The sequence below is a fragment of the Osmerus eperlanus genome, chromosome 27 (genome assembly GCF_963692335.1).
Source record: "Osmerus eperlanus chromosome 27, fOsmEpe2.1, whole genome shotgun sequence".
NCBI classification, from domain to species: Eukaryota; Metazoa; Chordata; class Actinopteri; order Osmeriformes; family Osmeridae; genus Osmerus; species Osmerus eperlanus.
In genome coordinates, this window is record NC_085044.1 from 5,245,079 (window position 1) to 5,267,578 (window position 22,500).

The window sequence follows — 22,500 nt, forward strand, 5'->3', positions numbered from 1 at the left end:
TAGGAGTTTCGCTGCCCCAAATGACGCGTGGGACAACGTGCATGTGACGGGCAAACCTCTTTGACTCCTTTGGGGAGTTTGAAAAGGAGGGTAAAGACAGAGACAGAGACGGAGAGAGAGAGAGAAAGAGAGCGTGCGACGACAATGTTGTGGAGCGGAGCCGACACGGAACACCGTACATACGCTGTGATGAAGAGACCGAAAATCCCCACAAGGTGTTCACGCAGTTACCAGGTTTCCAGTTCGACCAGAACACTCCTTCTGGAATACTGATGTGGTACTTAAGTGACTAAGCTAAGGAGGAAGGGCCTGTCTAAAGCCGGCACACTGAATAGAAAACGTAGACAAGGCAACTTGAGATCCCCCCCCCCCGCGCCCATTAAGTCCCAAATCCTTCACTTCAAACAGTCTCTCCATCCACTCACCCCACGGTGTCTCTCGTCACTGTTGACACGGTCTTCGAGAAGCTCTGCGGCGCAAAGATAAATATTTCCCGCAGAGGAGCGAGGGGGCCCTTGTTTATGTCCTGATTCACGTCTTTGGAAAACTGGCCTAAATGTCACAGAGCCCCAGAAAAATCCTGTGGGCTGAACAGCGCCAGGGAAGGGGGGAGACACACGCAGATGAGGGGGGGGGGGGGGAGGGAGAGGAGAGAGGAGAGAGGAAAAAGAGAGAAGAGAGGAGAGGAGAGAGGGAGGACAGGAAGAAGAGAGAAGAGAGGAGAGGAGAGAGGGAGGACAGGAAGAAGAGAGAAGAGGAGAGAGGGAGGAGAGAGGGAGGAGAGGAGGGAGGGAGAGCGGAGAGGGAAATAAGTATTGGGGGCTGAATGGATGACAAGACAAGGGGGAGGAGACGGGATAGGAGGAAAGAGCCGTGGGGGGGGGGTTGGGTGGTGGGAGGGAGAGAGGGAGTATGGAAGGGAGGAGGGGAAGTTTCTATCCGTTTCAGTCGCTGGTACGTGGCTCGGTCATCTGTGGTCGGACCTCATTCAGCACCTTGGCAGGGTATGACAGCTCTGGGAAGATTCCAGATGTTTCCACATTCACCGCTTCATGTTTTCCCCCAAGCGAATGTTTTTCAACCTGCTGCCTTTGTTCGTGTCTGTGTACACTGGGTAAACATACAGTATTGGCAACCCCGGTTGCCCCTAAGATCAACCCGAATGAAGATGACAGGAGAGAGAAGTGAGATGCTTCGTGTCTTATCTAGGGGGCCCGAGCTGTGACCCAGCTCTTGGAAGGCGGCCATGCTGGAGGTGCACACCCTCGCACACCCTCGCACACCCTCGCACACCCACGCACACCCTCGCACACCCTCGCACACCCTCGCACACCCACGGATGGATGAGCACACGCGCACACGGTTACCACGCGCACTCAAACACACCCCCGCACACACCCAACGCACGCATACACACACCCGACTCACTCAGTCCCTCGCACACACACACACATTCTCAGAAACGACGCCATTGGCATTCCGAGATACAGTACATATGCCATTCCACGGCAGGTAGAGGCGAGAAGGAAAGAAAATAGAGAAATATTGTCTGGAATCCATGCAGCTACTCAGCCGTGAAACACCAGCTGAAGGAATTCACCCAAAAGAAAGACAGGAGAACAATACGTCTCGAGAAGAACAGATGTATTACACGAGTACGAGCGCTCAAGTTTGGCATTTTAATTACACCTCTCCCCTCCAGTCGGTGGGTCCTGCTGTTGTGGCAACCCCCTCCAGCCGTGGCCCCATCAGGGACATTTCAAGCGGGACATGGTGTCCCCTCACCCCCCCCACCCCCCCCCCCATCCTCTCCCCCCCCCCCCCCAAGGCAAGGGGAAATGGGAAAGGGCGGTCCCTCTCCAGAACAAAAGCGGCCCGTACTCCCGCTAATAATAGTGTTCTCGCAGCTTGCACAACTCGTGTTGTGGAGAGGTGCCCGTTGGCCGCCGGCCAGCAGGCTTGCGTGCGTGCGACCGAGCGAGCGAGAGGGTGAGCGCGTTGCGTGGGCGTGCGGGCTTGTGTATACAGGCGTGCTTCTGCTCGGAGGCGCGGCACGCTCGGCCCCCGGCGGGCGGGGAGAGAGAGGGAGAGTTTACGCAGACTTTACAACTTGTTTACCCCCGTCGAGAAACACATTTGGCGACGCGGGGGGGGGAACGACGGTGGCCTGCGTTCAAACCCCGGCACGGTACGAGGAGGAGGAGTTGACTCGGCCTGTATCCCCGTCACGCTAGGAGCGATGCACCCTCAGTCTTACTGTCAGGTGGGCTCCCTGCATGGATATGGGTGTACAGTAGACACAGAGGGAGGCAGGCAGGTAGAGGCGGGCAGGCAGGTAGAGGCAGGCTGGCAGAGAGACAGACAGGCCGGAGCTCCGAGAAAAAGGATGTTTTTGGGCGGGGGGGGGGGGGGGGGGAGCTAGGGCAGGCCAGCTCCCTCTACTGACAGACGGGTCTGGGATGCAGCCCATCCCCAACTCCTCCCCCACCTCCTCCCCCACCTCCTCCCCCCCCTCCCCCCCCTCTCCCCAGAGCTCCCATCTCCCTCTCTCGCTTCGGACGAGTTCCCCCCCGCGCTCCGCTGCTGAGTGCATAGCTGCTGAGCCAGCGTGTGGTTCTGGGAGGGGGAGGAGGAGCGTAGTGGGATAGAGGGTGTGTGTGTGTGTGTGTGTGTGTGAGCGGGGTGGGGTGAGCGGGGGGGGGGGGGTAAGCTGACTACCTGAGTGGGGATTTTCAAGGTAACAGACAGCCGCGCGGGGCGCAGAGCTGTCGGCTTTTCAAGCGTCTAAAAAAAGCGACGGAACGCGCGAGCCTCCTTCGGCGCGGGTGATCAAGGGGAGAGAGAAAGTGGACCGCGTTTCATCCTCCCCTCCCGCCCGCCCGCCCGCGCCCCCCCCCCCACTCCCCCCCCACCCCTCGCCAAACTTGTTCAAGACAACGGAGGGGAGAAACGACGTCTCGTTATGGAGTCTGGGATGGTAAGATCTCTCCCTTCTCTTCGCACCCCCACCCCCCTCTCGCTTGGCCTCCTTCCGTTGGTGGAAGGTGACAGTCCTTTTTATCTACATTTATCCCCCCCCCCCCCCAGGAACAGGAACGGAGGAGGCTAAAAGCGGCCGCCGCTGTACGCGAGGCCTCAGTCTGATCACAGAGGCCGGCAGACGGGCAGACAGACAAACAAAGTGACAGACAGACGGGCAGGCGGACGGACGGAAAAGGAAAGACACACAGACTTACGGACGGCGCTCGGCTGCCACTCGGGATGACCCCCCCCCCAACCCAATTCACCCCCACGCCACCCCCGCCCCCTTCCCCTGCTACACTGAGTCAGGCCCGCCGGCTGCTGGCTGACCTGCTCCCACTCCTCCAGGCGGTCCCTCCGTGCCTTTACCGACTCTTTCAAAGCCCAGGTTTCCGCTTTCTCGCTCTGCTAGCCCCAGGGCTAGCCACGGCTCCCTCCCAGCCATGGCCAGCTCTTGGCCAAACAGGCCTCTCTGCTCGGTTTGATTAATCCTTCATGGCCTGAGAACTGAAAGAAAGACTAGGGGTGCAGGAGGGGCCATCTGGAAAGCTTCATAAACATGTCGGCCTTTCTCTGCGATCTCCAAGGGTTCTAGGAAAGTCGTAAAAATGAAAGGAAAGGTCCCTGTTGCGCCAGGTTTATTTTTTTTTCCTCCTCTTCTCCGTCTTGGGGGGAACCTTTTCGGTGCACGTGCTCAGAACAAGGAAAGCCGAGCATGCACTCCAGCCGAAGCCAATCAAAGACTGACCACACACCGACCTAAACCAATCCGAGACTGACTACACACCACCTCAACTAATCATAGACTAACGACGCACACCACATCGCACAGTCATAAATTTGCCTAGGCACCACATTAAGCACTCACGTACTGTCCACACCTGAACACACGAAACGTCAACAGAGACCTGTGTACCTAGACATTACCCGAACAGATTCTGGAAGATCGCTCTCTCAAATATGGCTGCCAATAAGAGAAGTAATAGAAGAGCCACAAACATAGTTTATAACACAGACAACGGTTGTAATTAACCTGCCCAAAGGACCTCAGACAAATTTGTGTTTGTAATTGCACCCCATTTGTCATGCCTGTGAAGATCTTACATGACACAAACAGTTTAGCCGTGCTATGTTTCAAAGTTTGACACAAGTTGAAATCTATGTCTCGACCCTGGCAGGGCAAAATGGGGTTATAAGTCGCCATAAACACAGGGATGACCAGGTCCGGGTCATGGGAATGCGGTGTAGGAGAGAGGAAGGTTTGAAAGTACAAGACGAACAGATGAAGAGATGCCGTTAGCCATGGTATCAACCCGACATATTTCCCGCGAGTCGAGTCTATATGCCAGCATAATATACCTTCTTTTCTCTCTTCTCCTCCCCCCCTCCCCCCCCCCCCCCACCCTGCTCCTGGGTGGGAATTTCGGCGAAGTCTCCTGTTTCAGCTTCAACTGGTCGCTCTTATCACTTTGCTAGGGTCAATTTATCCTGCATGCATTCTTGCCCCATTCGTGTGTTTTCCATTATGTGTAACATTCCGCTACCTCAGGGGGATTCTGACACGGTGCGTGCGTGCGTGTGTGTTGTGTGTGTGGCCAATTGCAAATGCTGTGACAGAAAATATATGTGAACGTACGGGATAAGGACAGGTTGCAACGTTTGCAAAAGCCAAGTCATCCACAGTGGTTTCGTGGCGTTTGCTTTCGCACACAGCAGAGGCACTTGAGAGGTTAGCGAGGCTACAATTGCAATGATAACACGGCTGACTACTTGACGGCTTTGTGGCTAGCTGCTACTTTGCCGGCGGGGGGGGGGGGAGAGACGCAGTGTGTTCCGACGGGCTTTGTTGAGAGTGGAGACGGTCTGGCAGTCCTTAAAATCTTCACCTACCTCGTCTTCACCGTTCGAAACAGGAGTGGGAGGCGCAGGGTTCTCTGTGCCAGCACGCACACGCACACGTTCACCCCCACAGCACAGAGCCACACAATCGCTCCAACCATCAGCTGAACGTCAGCGTAGAAAAGAATCTCAGCCCACCTCTTAGGACAATGCAACGCACTCCAGAAGGAAGGAACACGGCTTCGGCCCCCTTCCCACGCACAGGGACACGTGAGCAGCGCCAACATCTCTCCTGCAAGTCTTCATCCATTTCACACTTGCAGAGTTTAAATGGGGCATGAGACTGCTAAGGCTCCGGAAAATAGCCCGAGGGGAATTCAATCACTGTTAGGCAGAGAGCCAAAGTGAAGCCTTATCTATAACCAGGATCTCGAAGACACGTCAACAACAAAAAATTATTACTAATGATGAGATGCTAAAAGCCTACTTGAAGAGAAAACGGACCGGGGTCCAAGGACCTCCAGAGAGGAGGGCGATGGAGTGAGAGGGCGAGAGAGAGAGAGTTAGAGAGAGAGTTAGAGAGAGAGAGAGAGAAGAGAGAGAGAGGGTCAGGAGAGAGGGAGAGAGAGAGGAGAGGCAGTAGGGAGAGTGATGGGGGGGGGGTGCAGGAGACTGAGCACAGAGAAGACGAGATGAGCCAGAGAGAGAAAGAGAGCGAACAGACAGAGAGAAAAGAAACAAGACAAAATGGAGCCTGTTGTGAACTTATTCTCGTCTTCTCTCCTTTCCTCATCCCATCCCCTTGTATACTTTGGCCTCCTACGGCTTCACATGCGACCACATAGCTGATATGCCCGGTCTTGCCACAGTTCTACGCCGAAAAAGGAAGGAAAAAAAAGAATCAAAGAGTCACACCGCGGGCTGTTGCACAACAGCCGTTCATGTAAACAAGCAGAGAACACTCACACAGTAGGGTTGGGTCGCTGGTGCCAAGGAGGCTATCGACAGGAACCAGGGCGCGACGGGTGGCTAGCAGGGTGGCGCCGGTCAGAATCGCGAGGGACGTCGCCGGCGGAGATCCGCTGGAAGTCCCGCCCTCCGGGGGCGAGCCTGGTTCTAGCCTGCCCCGCGGGGCCTCGGTCTGGGGGTACTGCTCCTCCTCGTCCGTCCCCCTCAGGTCCAGACGTCCGGGGGGGGGGTTGCGCGCGGCGCTCTGGGCTAGCGCCCGGCGCAGCAGGAGCAGCCCGGCCCCCAGACCCAGGAGGAGCAGCACCAGGGTGGGGAGGAGCAGGAGGACCCCCCGGCCGGCCCCGGAGCCCCACCGGCAGCGAGCCCGGGGGGAGGCCCCCTCCCCAGCCTGCTGCGGCCACCCTCTGCCCCCCCCGCCTCTCCAGCAGACACGCAGACATCCAGGACTATTCCCGAGCCCGGTTTCGCTTGGTCTCTCTCCCTCTCCCTTCCTCCTCCTCCCTCCTCCCTTCTCCTTCTTCTCGTCCTTCTCCTTGTCTTTCTCTTTCTCCTCCTTCTCTTTCTCCTCCTCCTTCTCCTCCTCCTGTTCCTCTTCTTCAGAGGGGGGGAGCTCTCGTGTGGCCGAAGCGTCGGCGTTGCCGCTCCACGACGCCTCCACAGCCCCTCCGCGCGTGCGTACGCTCCTACGCGTGTGTGCGTGCGTGTGCGTCCCCTCCGACCGACGGCCCCAGCCCCGCCCCCGCCCCAGCGGTCTCCACCTTCTGCAACGCGCGCACCGCCCACGCTCTGAGGGGGACCGGCGTGTAATCGGGCGTGCGAGGCGGGCCGCAAGGCGGCAGACGGGGGCCGGCGCTCCGCCGGGACAGAGCACGAGCGGCCAGGGGAGGGGTCGTTGAAGGCAGACAGCCAGCCAGCCAGCCAGGACCGACCAGGCCCCAGTCCCAGACCTAAGGCGGATTCCGGAGCGCCCCACTCCCCGTCCAGCACACCCAGGCACGGCTACGCGTATACGATTACAGCTCGGCTTCAACGCACGTCTCCCCCCACCCAGACCTAATGAAGTAACAAACGCTTTTGGGGGCCAGACCACTGGCAACAGGAGGAGTTGGGGTGGAGGGAGGGGAGGGGGTGTGGGTGGGGTCGGTGGGGGGGGGACAGCTGGGGCAGCCCAACTACAAAGGCCGTCTCTCCTCAGCGTTGGGGAGGGCGGGCGGAATGGTAAATATATGTGTTCCTCATGTTGGCCATAGGCACCTTTATGGAGCGCGGCGCAACATACCTCCAACACAGACCCGAGCATGATCACAGAGCTAGGGGTCGGGGGGGGGCACGGGCCAGGCATTAAAATGACCGTGCAGCGCCTCTGTGAATGTAATTATCTCTCTCACAAACACGCACGGTCTCACACACACTCTCTCTCACATGCCCAAACACACACACACACACACACACTGACAAGCACTCAAAAGCTGAGTCAGACTGACGGTGGGGGTTTTCTGTTTTTGAGTTCTTGGGAGCATTGTGTGTGTGTGTGCGTATTCAACTGTTTGTGTGTGTACCTGTGTATGTTTATGGTGTCTGCGTAAGTATGGGTGTGTGAGAAATGTGTGAATGTGCAAGTGTTTGCGCGTGGAAGAGTGTCACACACACACACGTGTGAGTCCAGGCAGCTTGGCAGACAGGAAGTGAGGGCCAGCTCCAGGCCTCTCTCTCACCCTCACCAATCAATGCCTTCAACTGGCTTACAGGATCGTCACGTTCACCCAGGACAACATCCCCCAAAAGTTGTGTTTTTGCCGCCATTGGAGCTCAGTTAATCGGTCGCTCGTGCTGTCAGGGGTGTGCGATGTGGGTTCATTTATTCGTTTAATGGTTCGTTTCGTTTTTTTCCGAGAGAAGGAGAGCGAGGAAGAAGGAGAGGAAGGGAGGGACGGGGAGGGGCGCGTGGCTGGCGGAGACTCGGTGGGGTCCGCCTCACGAGCTGCATATCAAGAGATCTCAGGAATTGCATTACATGAAGACGGGGGGGGGGGGAGGGGGAGGGTGAGGGGGGAGAGAGAGACGGCATTTCAGCTGAAGCGCAGCTGTATTTTGTGTCGAGGAGTCACGCGTTTGCTTTCGTACGAGAGGGGACAGGTGTGTTTGGTTTTCGACGTCCACGCGTTTCGAGTGTGAGTTGCCTCTCACCCCTCCGCACCTTTGCCTAACGTGTGTGTGTGTGTGTGTGCGTGCATTATGGCTTCATTACGCGTTCCTGTGCGTGCGTGTGTGTGTCATCCGGGAAAGTGTGCGCGCCGAGAGGATGTGTGTTCGCAATAGCTGCTGGTGGGCCTCAGCATGACTGATGAGGTGGAACAATCAGCCTCCCAGCTGCGTTTTCCATCAACACATTCCTCTCTCTCTCTCTCTCTCTCTCTCTCTCTCTCTCTCTCTCTTCTCCTCTCTCTCTCTCTCCTCTCTCTCTCTCTCTCTCAGAGGGGCCCGGCACAGCGCCCCCTAGGGGACGGCCCGGCACAGCCTGTGGATGACTTGCAGACGCCTGTGACAACACGGGCTGCGTGCTACGGGGGCGCCACGTGGAGCTACGCTCGCCCCCGCTGCTTTAACCAGCCCATTACTCAAGGCAGCCAGGGAGGCCTGTGTCTGGAGTGTGTGTGTGTCTGTGTGTGTGTGTGTGTATCTGTGTGTGTGTGTATCTCTGTGTGTGTCTGTCTGTGTGTGTGTGTGTGTGGGGGGGGGGATTTCTGATTTATAGCTTGGAGGTTAGCCTAGCCTAGCCTAGCGCACTGCCCGCGTCGCAACTCCCTCCAAGCTAAGATGGACACGCGTTGTCTTGTAGAGGAGCATCGCCAACGGAGGTAGGCTGAGACTACAGAGGCAGATCCAGAGCAGAGGGCCGAGGAAACTTCTAGAACGTCTCACTCTGCTGGGGGGGAGGGGCTTATATTGAGTCTGGTTGGAATGGATGCCAGCTTCATGGCATCGGCCCTGAGTGTTGTTAGGGGGCCAGCTGAAACCAAGGTGCTTTCATGTCAAATTAAGAAATTGAGAAATTGAAAACGTTCAGGGCAAATTCACATTTAGACATTTAGTCATTTAGCAGACGCTCTTATCCAGAGTGACTTACAGTAAGTACAGGGACATTCCCCCCGAGGCAAGTAGGGTGAAGTGCCTTGCCCAAGGACACGACGTCATTTGACACGGCCGGGAATCGAACTGGCAACCTTCAGATTACTAGCCCGACTCCCTCACCGCTCAGCCATCTGACTCCCTAATTCAGCAACTGAAATAAAGTTGAGTTAACTGTATTCGTTTCAAATGCTACGTTTCCTTCTGGTAGTATATTTTGAAGAGAAATCTAATTGGACCCCAACCACACACTATAGTGTACATACTGTACATATAATTTAAAAAAAAACATGAAAAAAAGCAGCAATCTCAGCACTTGTACGGCAAATGAGAACAGGCCCAAACTCAAGGTCTTTACTCCTATTTTGAGAGGAGGCACCACAATTTCACTTCACACTTGAGCGCGTCCTATTCTACAACTAATTGCCTGCAGACCTACAAGGACAGAACCAGACAATAAGATGTCCGTCGTGACACAGCCTCACAGTAGATGCTGTGTGTGTCTGTGGAGCCGTGAGGAACACTGGACCACCACTGTGATGAACTCAGCTACATCTGGAAACTTCTCCCGCCCCCCCCACACAACGCACCCCCCCCCCCCCCCCACACACACACACACACACACACTGTCACATACACGCACCTAACTCCCCCCCCCCCCGTCTCTCATAGTATCTCTCAGGTTTGTTGAGGTTTTAGAACCCAGGTTCCAGTTCGGTTTTTGGTACATGATAGATAATGGATATGTGGAGTCACCTACAGTCTGTTCCCTGAGGTGGTTGAAAGTCCTGGTGCGTGTGTGTTTGTCTATCGCCCCCACCATCCAGCCTCATCCAGCCTCATCCAGCCTCATCCAGCCTCACCCAGCCTCATCCAGCCTCACCCAGCCTCACCCAGCCTCATCCAGCCTCACCCAGCCTTATCCAGCCTCACCCAGCCTCATCCAGCCTCACCCAGCCTCACCCAGCCTCATCCAGCCTCACCCAGCCTCACCCAGCCTCATCCAGCCTCACCCAGCCTCACCCAGCCTCATCCAGCCTCATCCAGCCTCACCCAGCCTCACCCAGCCTCATCCAGCCTCACCCAGCCTCACCCAGCCTCATCCAGCCTCACTGGGGTTCAAGCCTCTTCCAGCCTCACCCAGCTGCAATCCCTCCCCGCTGACAGAACCGAACATGTCTTACAGATCATCTGGCGTTTTCATCTGCGTTCGGCACGAGTGACAAATCACTACCGCTGTGGCATCACAGTGACCCTGCAGCACAGCACAGCAGTCTCTGGTGAACCTCAACGCAGCAAGCGAACGGAGAATCCATTTCCTGTTTCGTGGTTCCACTCCACCGCGAAACCGCCTCGCTTAAAAGACCACAGACATCCCCTCCCCTAACCTGCCCTCTTAACCTTGCGGCCCCACGCTGCGCACACACACCAGAACAAAAGTCAGACCGTCATGCCAAGGACCTCCCCGGAGGTTGACCCCAGACTGGGAGGGGAGGGGAGGGGGGGATTTCCCAGATTTCCCAACTGTCTGGGGGGAAGTGCAGGGGGGTGGTGGGCAGCGGTTCCAAACAAACAAGCAGTGTTCCCGAGGGAGTCATATGCAGGGGGGGTGGGGGGGCTGGGACTAGGGTTTGGTTATGGCTGGGGGCTAGGGGCTGAGGCCAGGGGTAAAGATAGGTTGGAGCTAGGTTCAGTCTAGGCTAGGGTAAAGCTTGGGCTGGGGTAAAGATAGGGTGAGGCTAGGAGAAGCTAGAACTGAGGTAAAGATAGGGTGGGGCTAGGCTAGGAGAAGCTAGAACTGCGGTAAAGATAGGTTGGGGCTAGGCTAGGATAAGCTAGAACTGAGGTAAAGATAGGTTGGGGCTAGGCTAGGCTAAGCTAGAACTGAGGTAAAGATAGGTTGGGGCTAGGCTAGGCTAAGCTAGAGCTGGGACTGGAGGTGACATTGGGACTGGGACAACTGGGGATGCTGGGACACATGTGGAGTCTACCTTCATTACCTAAGGGCACCAGACCACAGGTCAACCCATTCTCTGTGCTCTCTGTCTCTCTGTCTCTCTGTCTCTCTCTCTCTCTCTCTCTCTCTCTCTCTCTCTCTCTCTCTCTCTCTCTCTCTCTCTCTCTCTCTCTCTCTCTCACACACACACACACACATACAGTGTACAGTCCCCTGCCCCCCATGGCCACACGCCCAAACACAAACACACACGTTTCTCCTTTTGTTCTCTCTCCAATGCCTTGTAGCTCTACTCACCCCAGGCTCGTTTAACCTTAGTGGGACAGCAAAGTCACAGTGAAGGCCAACATTACTAATGGCTGCAATTACCCCACACAATTATGTTGTTAGAGTTGCGTGCGCGCGGGTGCGCGTCGCTGGAAGAGTTTGTTCGAGTGTGCGCGCGATTGCGCGTGTTCGTGGGAGAGTTTCTTCGAGTGTGCGCGCGCGTGCGTGTGGATGTGCCTGCAGCTGGGGAAACGTGAGAGACACAGCCCACGGGTGCCCTGTGATTCTGAAGGCCTGCACGCACCAGCAACACCGTGGAATTGCCTCGGTGGACTTCCACCGGCAGCAGACCCGGGCACCGCCCTCTGACATGGGCGTGAGACGGGTCCTCCTCTGCACAGGAGCCGGGTCTCCTCCTCCTGAGCTCTCTGTGGAGAGCTCTCTACCTTCTCCACTCTCTCCATTCCTCTCTCGCTCTCTCCCTCGCCTCTCTCTCTCTCACACACAAACACACCGACCGTCCCTCGGTTTCTCTGTCTCGCTCTCGCTCTCAATGTCTCTCCTCATGCTACCCCCCCCCGCCCTCTCCCCCTCCCTCACCCCCTGTCCCTCACCCCTCTCCCCCGCCCCTCTCTCCCAGGCACACATACCCAGGCAATACTGCGGCTCCATGGTGCAACAGCAGCAACACACTGCAGCAGACAGGCCAGCCGGCAGGCAGGCAGGCAGGCATGCAGGCAGGCATGCCTTCAAAAAGTAATCGTTTATCTCCTGACCTTAGGTAGGAAGCAGCTCGGTGCCTGCCTCAAATCAATCACACTTCCTGCAGTCTCACCCACAAGAAAGCCACCATTCAGCGGCCCAGACATTCCTTCCATCCGCACCTGTCAAAAGGGAGAGGGGTTGGGAGAGCCAAGCTACACGGCAGTACACCTATTCAACACAACAGGACATTGTTCGGGGTGGCGTGTGTGCATGTGTTTGTTTTCACGTGTTTCTTTTCTTTTTTTTTTGTCTTCGCCTTGCCGCCTCGTTGTCGGTTAAACAGCGGGGCGGGTTTTCGCCGCCGTCGCTCTTTACGGCTGGCTGCTGCGGGGCGCGGGGGGCGGTCCTCCCTCCCCCTCTGTCCTCCTCCCGCCTGGGGACATACCACCCTGACACGCCCAGTCTTGCCTTCCCCCCCCACCCACCCACCCCCCCCACCCCCCCCCTCCCGACCCACCCCCCCGCCCGGAGCTCTCGAGGCGCTGGGTGTGCTGTTGTTGAAACGCAAGCAGGCCTGTCTGCGGAACACCTTGCGGACGCGCGCGTGCACGGGAACACACACACCCTCTTCCACTCTGCTGCAAACCCTAATTAGACGGAAGAGACAGTAGCGTCACTGTTTCGGGATGAAGCGGACGGGATGAGCAGGGAAGACTCACGGGCTGACAGACACGGGCAAAGGGCCACACACGTTTATGGGTAAAAGAACACGCTGTCTCTCTCACACCCACACACACACTCACTCATGTCCACACACACACACATACTTACACGCGTGTAGTCTCATGTCTACCATTCACAGAACCATAAACATACAGACAGTTTACACTCCATTCATCAAAGGGTGAACACATTTTTGCTCACGGACCGACACATCGACGTGTCTTGCCAGGAAATGAGAAGAGACATATGATAGAGACCCACGACAACACGAGGCTGCTGTGTCAACAGCATGTTCTCTGTCTTCCTGGAACTCTGCCTTGTCAGAGTCGCTCTCTGTCTCACACGCACGCGCACACACACACGCACGCACTGTGTCGGTGTATCCCAGTACTCACTACTTTGGACATGAACAGCGCTCGTGGAGTTGTCCTTCCCCAGAGGATTCTCCGCCACACACGTGTAATTCCCAGAATCCTCCAGCCTGGCGCTGCTGATCTGAACCTTGGAGTTCTTCCTGGGGTAGACGGGGAAAGAAAACAAAACAGCCGAGTCAGGGGAATGGAGGCGAACAAGGAAGTCACGCGCACACAAACGGGGCGTCGACACACACACACCCTTACGCAAAACACAAACACACGCGCCGACTGTGTGTACGCGCACACCGACACGCAAACAAACACAGGCGACGCACTCATACACGACCTGCGTGGATACGTACACACACCTGACCTCCATGACACACCTCCTGAAAACCAGCAAGCCTGACAAGCACACAGGCACCGGTTCTTCTCCATACAAGTCTGCTCTGAAGGAGATCAAGCCAGATACTCTACACAACTCCATGTGCCATAATTCTTAATATACTGCACTTTGGTAATAGAATTTGATTGCTAAAATCCCCTTTTCATGTTTTCACCGGAGAATTGCTAACGAGGCCTTCATGTCATGGCATCCCCTATTTGGATGACGTTCTCTGCAAAATGAATACATGTATTTCCCCCTGTAAGAGGAGGGTTCAATCATATTTGGCTCCTGTTCCACTCCAGAATATTTGTGCACAATATTTGCATATAGCCAAGGTTGATGGTGAATGCGGTCCCTGTATACCTGACAAGCCCCTCAACCGGGAGATGGAATCCTTCTTTCCCTCCGTGACCACTTCATGCTCTCTGTCCTAGCCTGTCCGGCCCTTTCCCCTGTCGCCCACGGACAACCACCGAGCAGCTTGCGGGCACACAGCGGCTACACCGTCTTTGTGGCTGAAAAGGAGCGGGGGGGCTAATGGCGGTGGAAAAACTGCTAGCTTCTCTCGTGCTAAGACCGAGAAGCGGTCGAAGCTTGGTGACATGGCAGCCGAGTGGAGAGGATTGCGGAAGGGAAATAAGTCCCAGAGAGCTCCCTTTCTCCTTCAGGGGGAAAAGGACACTGACTTCAGATCCAGAAGCCCCAAATCGAGGCCGTCACCTCATAAATTTACCTTCTCGATTGAAACGTTTTGGAAAACAGGTTTTCTACGCCCCCCCCCCCCCCCCCCCCCGGGCCAGCCACCTGGCGAACGCATTAACCTTTTCATGTTCCTGTTAAATTTGCCTGAAAACGCCTAAACAGCATACCCAAAGTAAATTGGAAGCTGTTCTTGAACCATTTGGAGTACATGCATGTAAATGATCTCTTTTGAAAGCTGACACTCTGAAGTTATGTCCCCTGTTGTCAGGACCCCTGTCAGTCCTTCTAGTGTTGAGTAATAGAAGCTTGAACACAAGGAAAGTGAAAATTTCTATTTCCGCCTAGATTTTGTTTTGAAAACAGAGGCCTGAAGAGGCCTAGAGGTGGTAGGTATTATCTGGAAGACTAAATTGGACCACAGGTTGAAGCCTTACCCAATTCAAATCAAAAGTCAAACATAATACCACAATATATTCATATTTGACACATGTTTTTATAAGAGTACATCCAGGAATTTTCTAAAAGGGTCTTTTGGAGACTCCAAAATGACCCTTTGTAACCAAGGTCAAGGTCAAATAAAAAGGTATTATTTTTCATAATTGTTATCTCTGGCCCATCTCTGGTACTTAGAAATATCATATATAATAGCTAAATCCCTAATTAGTAATACTGAAACACAAAAACTGAAGCATGAACACATTGGAGTGCTTTATCTGATTCCAAGGATTGGCGCACAAAGAACACTGATTCTGTCAACCATATTGCGCAATCGACTGTTATTTTGAAGGCTCCACAGACGCATACAAATGAGGTATTGGCATTTTCAGCTAGCTGTCAGCTACAAGGCTAACGAGCTAATTTCAGAGCCAGTCGAAGCCAGTTCGAGAAATTTGTTTAGAACGAGTGTGGGGGGGGGGGGGCGGGGGGGGGCAGGACGCACAGACCTAGTTGGCTTTAGAGGGCTGTCAACGGGGCATGGAAGCTCCTATTGGGTCGAACAAGGTGTCAATCAAAAGGGGAGGGTTCAACGGACATTTTGAGACCTTCATTTTGTAAATACTCCGTTGATAAATCGGAGAAAATAACACTTTTATGTGAACAAGTTGTTTCTTCCGTCGGCTAACTTGCATAATGAAACAAAGGATAATGGCTATTCATGAACGTAAAACATTGTATTTGGACGAATTACTTTACATGGTTAGATACTTTGAACCCTTGGGACTTACGCAGATCAAGTTTTGATGGCATGATTTGCACACCTGGACCTATTAGAACAACTTAGGGTGAGTACAACTTTTTTCTTTGGCATTGTTGAAGGAATGTTCACCGGAAAAAGACGTTGACTTTGCTTGCTATTGCGACTTGATCTTGAATTGGTTTATTTCAATGGAAGCACAAGAATCGTAGCTTTCCAACGATGTATAACATGTGTAGCGTCTAAAAAATATATTTTTTAGAATTTAGTGCGTCGTAACTGAGGAAGGGGGAGGCAGCATTTTTGTCTCGCGGGCGAAACAGGAGCGTAAACAGGTTAAGAAGACAGCCACGCAGGGACGACTGGTGACATGCGCGTGTGTCGTGCTCGGGACCACATGCTAAACGGGTTAGCGGCCTGGCTCCCTGGGAGAGAGCTGTACTCACTGGCTGTTCTTGATGCGGATCTCTCTGCTCTTCTTCAGCTCGTTGCCATCTTTGAACCACCGGTACGTGGGGCCCGGGTTCCCCGTCGCCTCGCACTTCACCGTCAGCCGGCTGCCCTCGTTCACCGTCAGAGGGTTCCTCATCCGCCTCAACTTGGGAACGGCAGCTGGGGAGAGGGAGAGAGAGGGAGGGAGAGAGGGCGAGAGAGTGAGGGCGAGAATTACACGTGTGGGTCAGAGACTGTTAACAGGCTTTTATCATTCAGCTGTAAACGTGAGAGGGGCTCTGATAACATTATCATAGAGAGAGAGAGAGAGAGAGAGAGAGAGAGAGAGAGAGACAGCAAGAATGACAGAGGGTGAAAAGAGGAGAGAGGGAGGGAGGAAGGAAGGAAGAAGGAGGAAAGGAAGGAGAGGGGAAGGGAGGGAAAGAGACAGAGAGAGAGATGGTGGATAGAGAGACAGAGAGCCAGAGGGAGTGAGACAGAGAGAGAGAGGGAGAAAGAGAGATAGAGGGAGCGAGAGACAGACAGACAAAGAGAAGGGCGTAGAGAGAAAGATGGAGGGTGATACAGAGTAAGGGGGTAGAGACAGAGAGAGAGGGAGGGAGGGAGAGAGATTGAGAGACAGACAGACAGACAGACAGACAGACAGAGAGACAGACAGAGATAGACAGACAGACAGACAGAGAGACAGACAGACAGGGAGGGAGGGAGGGAGGGAGGGAGATTGAGAGACAGAGAGAGAGACAGAGAGCGCGCGGCCACCAGCTCTCTAACATGGCCAGACGAGGTCACTAGAGCCACTACCAGTTCCCCTCACAGTCGGAAGCTCACTGCAAGTACACAACACAGAGGGAACCACATGCACACACTCTTGAGAAACCCCCTCAAGGATCCATGACACATAGGAAGATGTAGAGACTATTAAACAGTCATGTAGCTACCGAAGTCCTTTTGGGGGTCCATACACCTGTTTATGATGGTCCCTCCCTCGCTGCAGAATGACAGAGGAGGGCAGAATGTATATGTCCGTCATGTAGTCAGGTCGAGAATGTATACATCCATCATATAGCTGTGTGAGGTAGAGAATGCTTTAAATTATCCACAATGTCAGGCTGATAATATCTGGAATATCTTAGCGTGTTTGAGGGTGACCCTACGGCTGGCGTAAAGGTAGAAGCCGGAAATATTGAACAGGGGGAGTTCACCTGAGTTGAAACATGAAAGGAACATTCAAATGTTCCAACGTGTCGACCTAGGGAAACGGGAGATACTTCCTGTTTCCCTGAATTCAAATGAGGGGCCGCTTGGCACCGGGGCGATGACAGGGCCAACGGCTGGTGCCCTCGCTCCCTGCGGGTCCTCGTCTGACGTCGCTTGGAAACGGCACCCACCGTTTTGAGGAAGCAAAAATAACGTTGGCTCTCACGCCCGAATCGCACACGGCAAGGTGTGGATAATATTTTCCCACATACCCTCATCCCTCTCCCTCTCTCTCTCTCCTGTAACTCCTTCCTATCTCTCCCACTTTGTGTCTCTGTTCCGACAGCTCATTTTTACGTCGGGAAAATGTCGCTTTATAAAGGCACAACCGACAGGTCTCCGTGGCTTCCGTTGTACATATCTTTCTTCACCGCGAACCGACGTGAGCCGAGATGCTCACGTTGGCTGTTCCGAACACACGCACGCACACACACATCCAAAAAGAGAATATGACAAGCCAGAGGAACCGCGCAATGGATAATGACTTCAATTAAAACACTAGATGGAGGGGCACTAAAATAATCAACGGTTGTCCTCCTTCTCCGAGGGATTGGCCCACTTTGATGACCCAGCAGGCACAGTCACAGAGTGTCTGGACTCGGAGCGTGCTCTTACACGCAGGAGAATGACTCGGAGGGTTCACATTTTCTTTCCTCTGTGTAGAAATGAGTAAGCAAAACGGCGGTTCGAGAATTCGACCAGAGTGTGAGGCGTGCATTGCTGCTGTCGGGAGTTTCTCGCGTGGCGAGGTCAGTTTGCGACGAAGACAATAACGATAGCAGATCTAGGTCAGTGATGGTGGTATGGAAAACGCAACCCTCGAAAGGGAAACCTGGTTCACTAACATCACGCCAGAGATGCTAACCAACCACCGGGGTTGCACACACATTTGCATTGGAAAGGCTCCCAGACTTAATACTGACAGAGACTGCACTGTGGAGACAGGTAGAGAGGTGAGCAGACCTCCATCCTGTTGGCTGACCATCAAGTCCTCTGCCCACCTACAGGTCGCTAGCAGCAGAGTGGCACCTTCCACACAGGCCACTGTGTCCTGCCAAAAGCCTGCAGTCACCTCCCTCAGTCCAGTCCAGTCTCTCCTCTACTGTCCTCTCCTTTCCTCTCCTCTGCTCTCCTCTCCCCTCTCCTTTCCTCTCCTCTGCTCTCCTCTCCCCTCTCCTTTCCTCTGCTCTCCTCTACTGTCCTCTCCTTTCCTCTCCTCTGCTCTGCTCTCCTCTCCCCTCTCCTCTCTGCTGTCCTCTTCTCTGCACTGCCCTCTAATCTCTCCCCTCGTGAGCTGGGACAACTCTCCTCTGCCACCACGGACACACTGCTGAAATGCTGACTATTAGATCTTGAAGGCAGACAGGCTGACAGACAGACAGACAGACAGACATATGGGCAAGTGGGCAGACAGACAAACAGAAAGATGCGTAGATAGACAGATGGGCAGACAGGCAGACAGACAGGCGGGCAGACAGACAGACAGACAGACAGGCAGGCAGGCAGGCAGGCAGGCAGGCAGACAGATGGGCAGACAGATGGGCAGACAGACAGATAGACAGGCAGACAGATAGAGAGGCAGGCAGAGCCCCTGGTGTGTTCTCCTCTGTCTGACCGACAGCTGTCACTCTTTTATTTGAAGCCCTTTCCAAGATAACCAACATGGACGACCTACAATGTATGATGTTTAATTATTAACAGTTTATCGATGACTACACTGTATAAGCATTTGTAACATATTGGCTCATTGTTAAGTCATAATTTATGAACATCTGTCATGCATTTTTAAAACATTCTCAGGCTATATATAAACAGTGTGCCATGCTTTATACAGAATCGTTAATTATTCTTTTCATCCTACCAAAGTATGTTAGAGCCAGCTGCATCAGTTACCATTTAGACATACTTTTTTCCCTTTTTAGACACGTTCTATCCTCGAAATCCTCAAATAGGCCTACTGACACTTGATCTACTGAATAGGCCTAGTGTTGAACATCCCGATGCTAGTAAGAACAAATGTTTGACTACTGTAGCTTGTGATGCAGAGGGAGTGGTTGAAGGTTCAGTAGATCGAAAAGGAACGATTTCACTGTCTGAACGACCAAAAGCCGTCACGGAAGGAGCTTGTCTCTGCATTTTGTCATCCTTTGGTCTTGAAGCGATCAAACAGGAGGAAATGTCTGATTAGTAGAAATCACAGATCAATGAAACTATAGGACGGGTCTATTTTTGGCCCGCGCCAGCTGCTCCGCTCGAGATGTGGCATGTAATCAACACGCGGGGGTAAAAAATAAAACGCTAAAAGACGACCCAGCCTTATAACTGTCAAAAACGTGCAGTTAGGCAACAACATGATCGTTCCTACCGCAGGTTGTGAACATATACAGTTGCATAAGCTCGCACAGATGCCGCGAGCTAGAAAGCACCGCCAATTTCACCTCCAGGTGCTTTTGCCGCAATGGAAGCGGGGCTGGCGCAACGTTACAGCAGGGGCCATGCAGGGTGATATCGTAGGCCTACTGCCAGCTGCGTGTGTGTGCTACCATGCCGCCGGCTCCTTGTGTCCTTGAACACGTTGTTAACCCGGCATATACAGCACCCAACACCAGCCAGACTCACCCGGCAGACAGGGACCAGCGCTTTAGACAGGAATGTGCCTCACAACAGCGTGAACTCTGCCCCACTCGGCAAGTTAATACATTCAATGAATGTAATTTGCTGTTGACTTGTCGGTAGGCTACTGTAAACCTGTAAAACCATCTTTTATGGCCAGACGACACGCACGCACACACAGAGAGAGAGAGAGACACACGTAAGCACGCTCTCCCCACCCCTCCGATCGTCTGCCCCGCTTGGGGATATTGTTTACCTTTGGTCGGATCAATCTGGATCCCTAAGCTAAGCTATAAGATATAGTATCACAGTGTAAACGTCCACACGTGTGGAACCACCACATACAAATACAAAAAAAAAACGGTAACACATCATTTTCATATGATGGGTTTCCTCCACGTTTCGGTTCCTGGAACTGCAAGGAAGGTCTGCAAGGTCTGGGCTGGGGGAGGCCCCGTTGAGATCAGCTCTCCAGCTGTTGTGGGAACAGGCTGACCCAGTCAAGCCGCGCAACAGATGGTCGGTCAGTCAGACGCCTTTACCCAAACACAGGCCTGCCGCTGGATCTGAGAGAGCGCGCGTCGGCTCTCTGTAATGCGAGCAGAGACACTGACTACGTAGTCAGAGACACTGTACATCACCTACGCTGTCAGCGCGCGGCCCAAACAGGAAACCAGTCATCTGCGTGGACATCTTCATGTCCCAATGAGTCACAGTTAGGACACTTTAACCCTGTCAACACCAGCAGTACGGCTACAGAACTAGCTGTTCTCTGATATTTGGGCTTACAACGTTTGGAATGAGTTTGTAAGCTTTTATTAGGTGGTCAGTAATTGGATGTGTAATAGTCCAGGCAAAACCGTTCCATTGTGTAGTATTGGTCCTCTATACTACCACCAAATATAGAAGGTATTGAGGGTATCATCTATGATCTCCATTATTTCTGCCCAGAGACAGCGTGAAGACGCACACACATGCACAGCTCTTACACACACAATTCTCCAAAAGGCCATTCTGATTTATAAACAAACAAAAGTTAGAAAGGACATGCAAACACCGCTTTTGTACTCTTCAAAAAATAAAAAATAAAAAGTTCCATTCTCTTTGGCGGGGAAAAAAACCTGGGAAAGATTTGGCACGATATCAGCACAATGGGGCTACTTTAGTTAACAAGAAGGTGCTTGTAGGTTTAGCACTGTTCTCATATAATCTGTATGTCTCAGGTCCTCTTTGTTCTCTGTCTATGAGACAAAGTTCTCCAGATTATCATCATGTTGTGACATCCAGCTGCCCCGGTGTCAAAAGGCACATTGTCAAACGTTCGCCGTTATCCGACGAGACCCAAGGTAGGTTTCACCCTGGGCCGCGTCGGAATGCAGAAAAAGACAGATAAAAGTGAGTCAGGCGTGCGATGTGACGAGTATTGCGGGAGACAGGATGAAGAGATGAAGGGCTAGCCAGTTGGCGTGGATTTATTTTGTTCTTTCTCGGCGAAAAGAATGCAAACGAATCCTATTTCAGCCTCCTCTGAAAAGCATCGCACCTTTCAAACCTAATCCAGGAATCCATCATACAACCACATGATAAAATATATGACAATCTAAAAGATGATTCACCCTACATACAATTAATTACTGCGTCTTATAACCGAATCTGTCAGTTAAGAAGAACGGTATTCATCTCGAAATAAAAACAGATGCTTTCAGCCCAACGTAAAAAAATAACTCCAGCGGTAGCCTGTGAGGCTTTAGCCGATCTAGGAGACCAGCCTGCAAACCAGCCTGCAAACCAGCCTGCAGACCAGCCTGCAAAACCAGCCTGCAAACTAGCCTGCAAACCAGACTGCAAGACCAGCCTGCAAGATCAGCCTCCAAGACCAGCCTGCAAACCAGCCTGCAAGACCAACCTGCAAACCAGCCTGCAAGACCAGCCTGCAAACCAGCCTGCAGACCAGCCTGCAAACCAGCCTGCAGACCATCCTCCAAGACCAGCCATGTTTTACCAGACAGACAGTTCCAGCAACATAGGTCTGATCTGGGAATCTCTAGGACCTTGCTATAACCTGGGTCTTTGTATGTCATATTGTGTGTGCGTGTGTGTGTGTGTGGGGGGGGGGGGGGGGGGGGCTTCTTAAGGGGCTGATATGTTGACCAGCTGACACCCTAGTGAGGCCGGGCCGGGTGGGCAGGCAGGCAGGCAGGGGGGGTGGAGGAGGGAGAGAGAGACCCCCCCCCCAGAGAGCCTCCACAGGCTGGGTCACACACGTTAAAAAGGTCTCACCTTTGGCTGGACGAAAGAGGGACAAAAAGAACTAAACACAAAGAAGCTAAAATGCCCTCTCCCAGTCAGTTATTGAATTTGTGGCTAATTCATGGCCTTGACACCAGAGACATTGTGTGTGTGTGTGTGTGTGTATGTGTGCGTGTGTGCATATGTAAGTGGAAATGGAAATATGTCTAAATGTGTCTTAAATCTAAGAATCAAATGGAAAGAGCATGACAAAAAGATGGAAAGAGAGAGAGACTGTAGAATCGTCCCTGTGTGTGTGTGTGTGTGTGTGTGTGTGTGTGTGCGTGCGTTCCTCTATATGCCGGCTTGTGTCTCAGGGATGGGGGGCAGGACTTTCCCGATGACCCCAGGTCAAACAGCAGTGGCATGCTGTGTCTTGCAGCCACACCAGCAGTCAGGGAGAAGGGGAGCACATTGCTCTGTCTGGGACAGAGAGAGAGGTCGCTCTCTCCTAGTTCCTCCAGCAGCCCAGAGCACTGCTGGAACTAGCCACATATCCTCCACAGAGCCACAGTCAAAGCCACGAATGTACACCTGACACACCATGACACAGGGAGGTCAAAAACCATTTCTGGAGCCACTCCACGAAACAATACAGTTTACCTAAGGAAACATTGAAGATGACTCCCTGATATCC

The 22,500-nt window shown here is 53.4% G+C and overlaps 1 protein-coding gene across 1 annotated transcript in view; it reads right to left on the minus strand.

Annotated features, from left to right (window-relative positions):
- The window catches only part of nrg2a (neuregulin 2a), a 94,793-nt gene that overhangs the window by 71,480 nt on the left and 813 nt on the right, over positions 1-22,500 (minus strand). The window contains exons 2-3 of the mRNA XM_062453200.1: positions 15,698-15,863; positions 13,006-13,124 (exon numbers count right to left, since the gene is read on the minus strand). Coding sequence (XP_062309184.1) covers positions 13,006-13,124; positions 15,698-15,863 — 285 coding nt within the window. The remainder of the gene's footprint in view (positions 1-13,005; positions 13,125-15,697; positions 15,864-22,500) is intronic.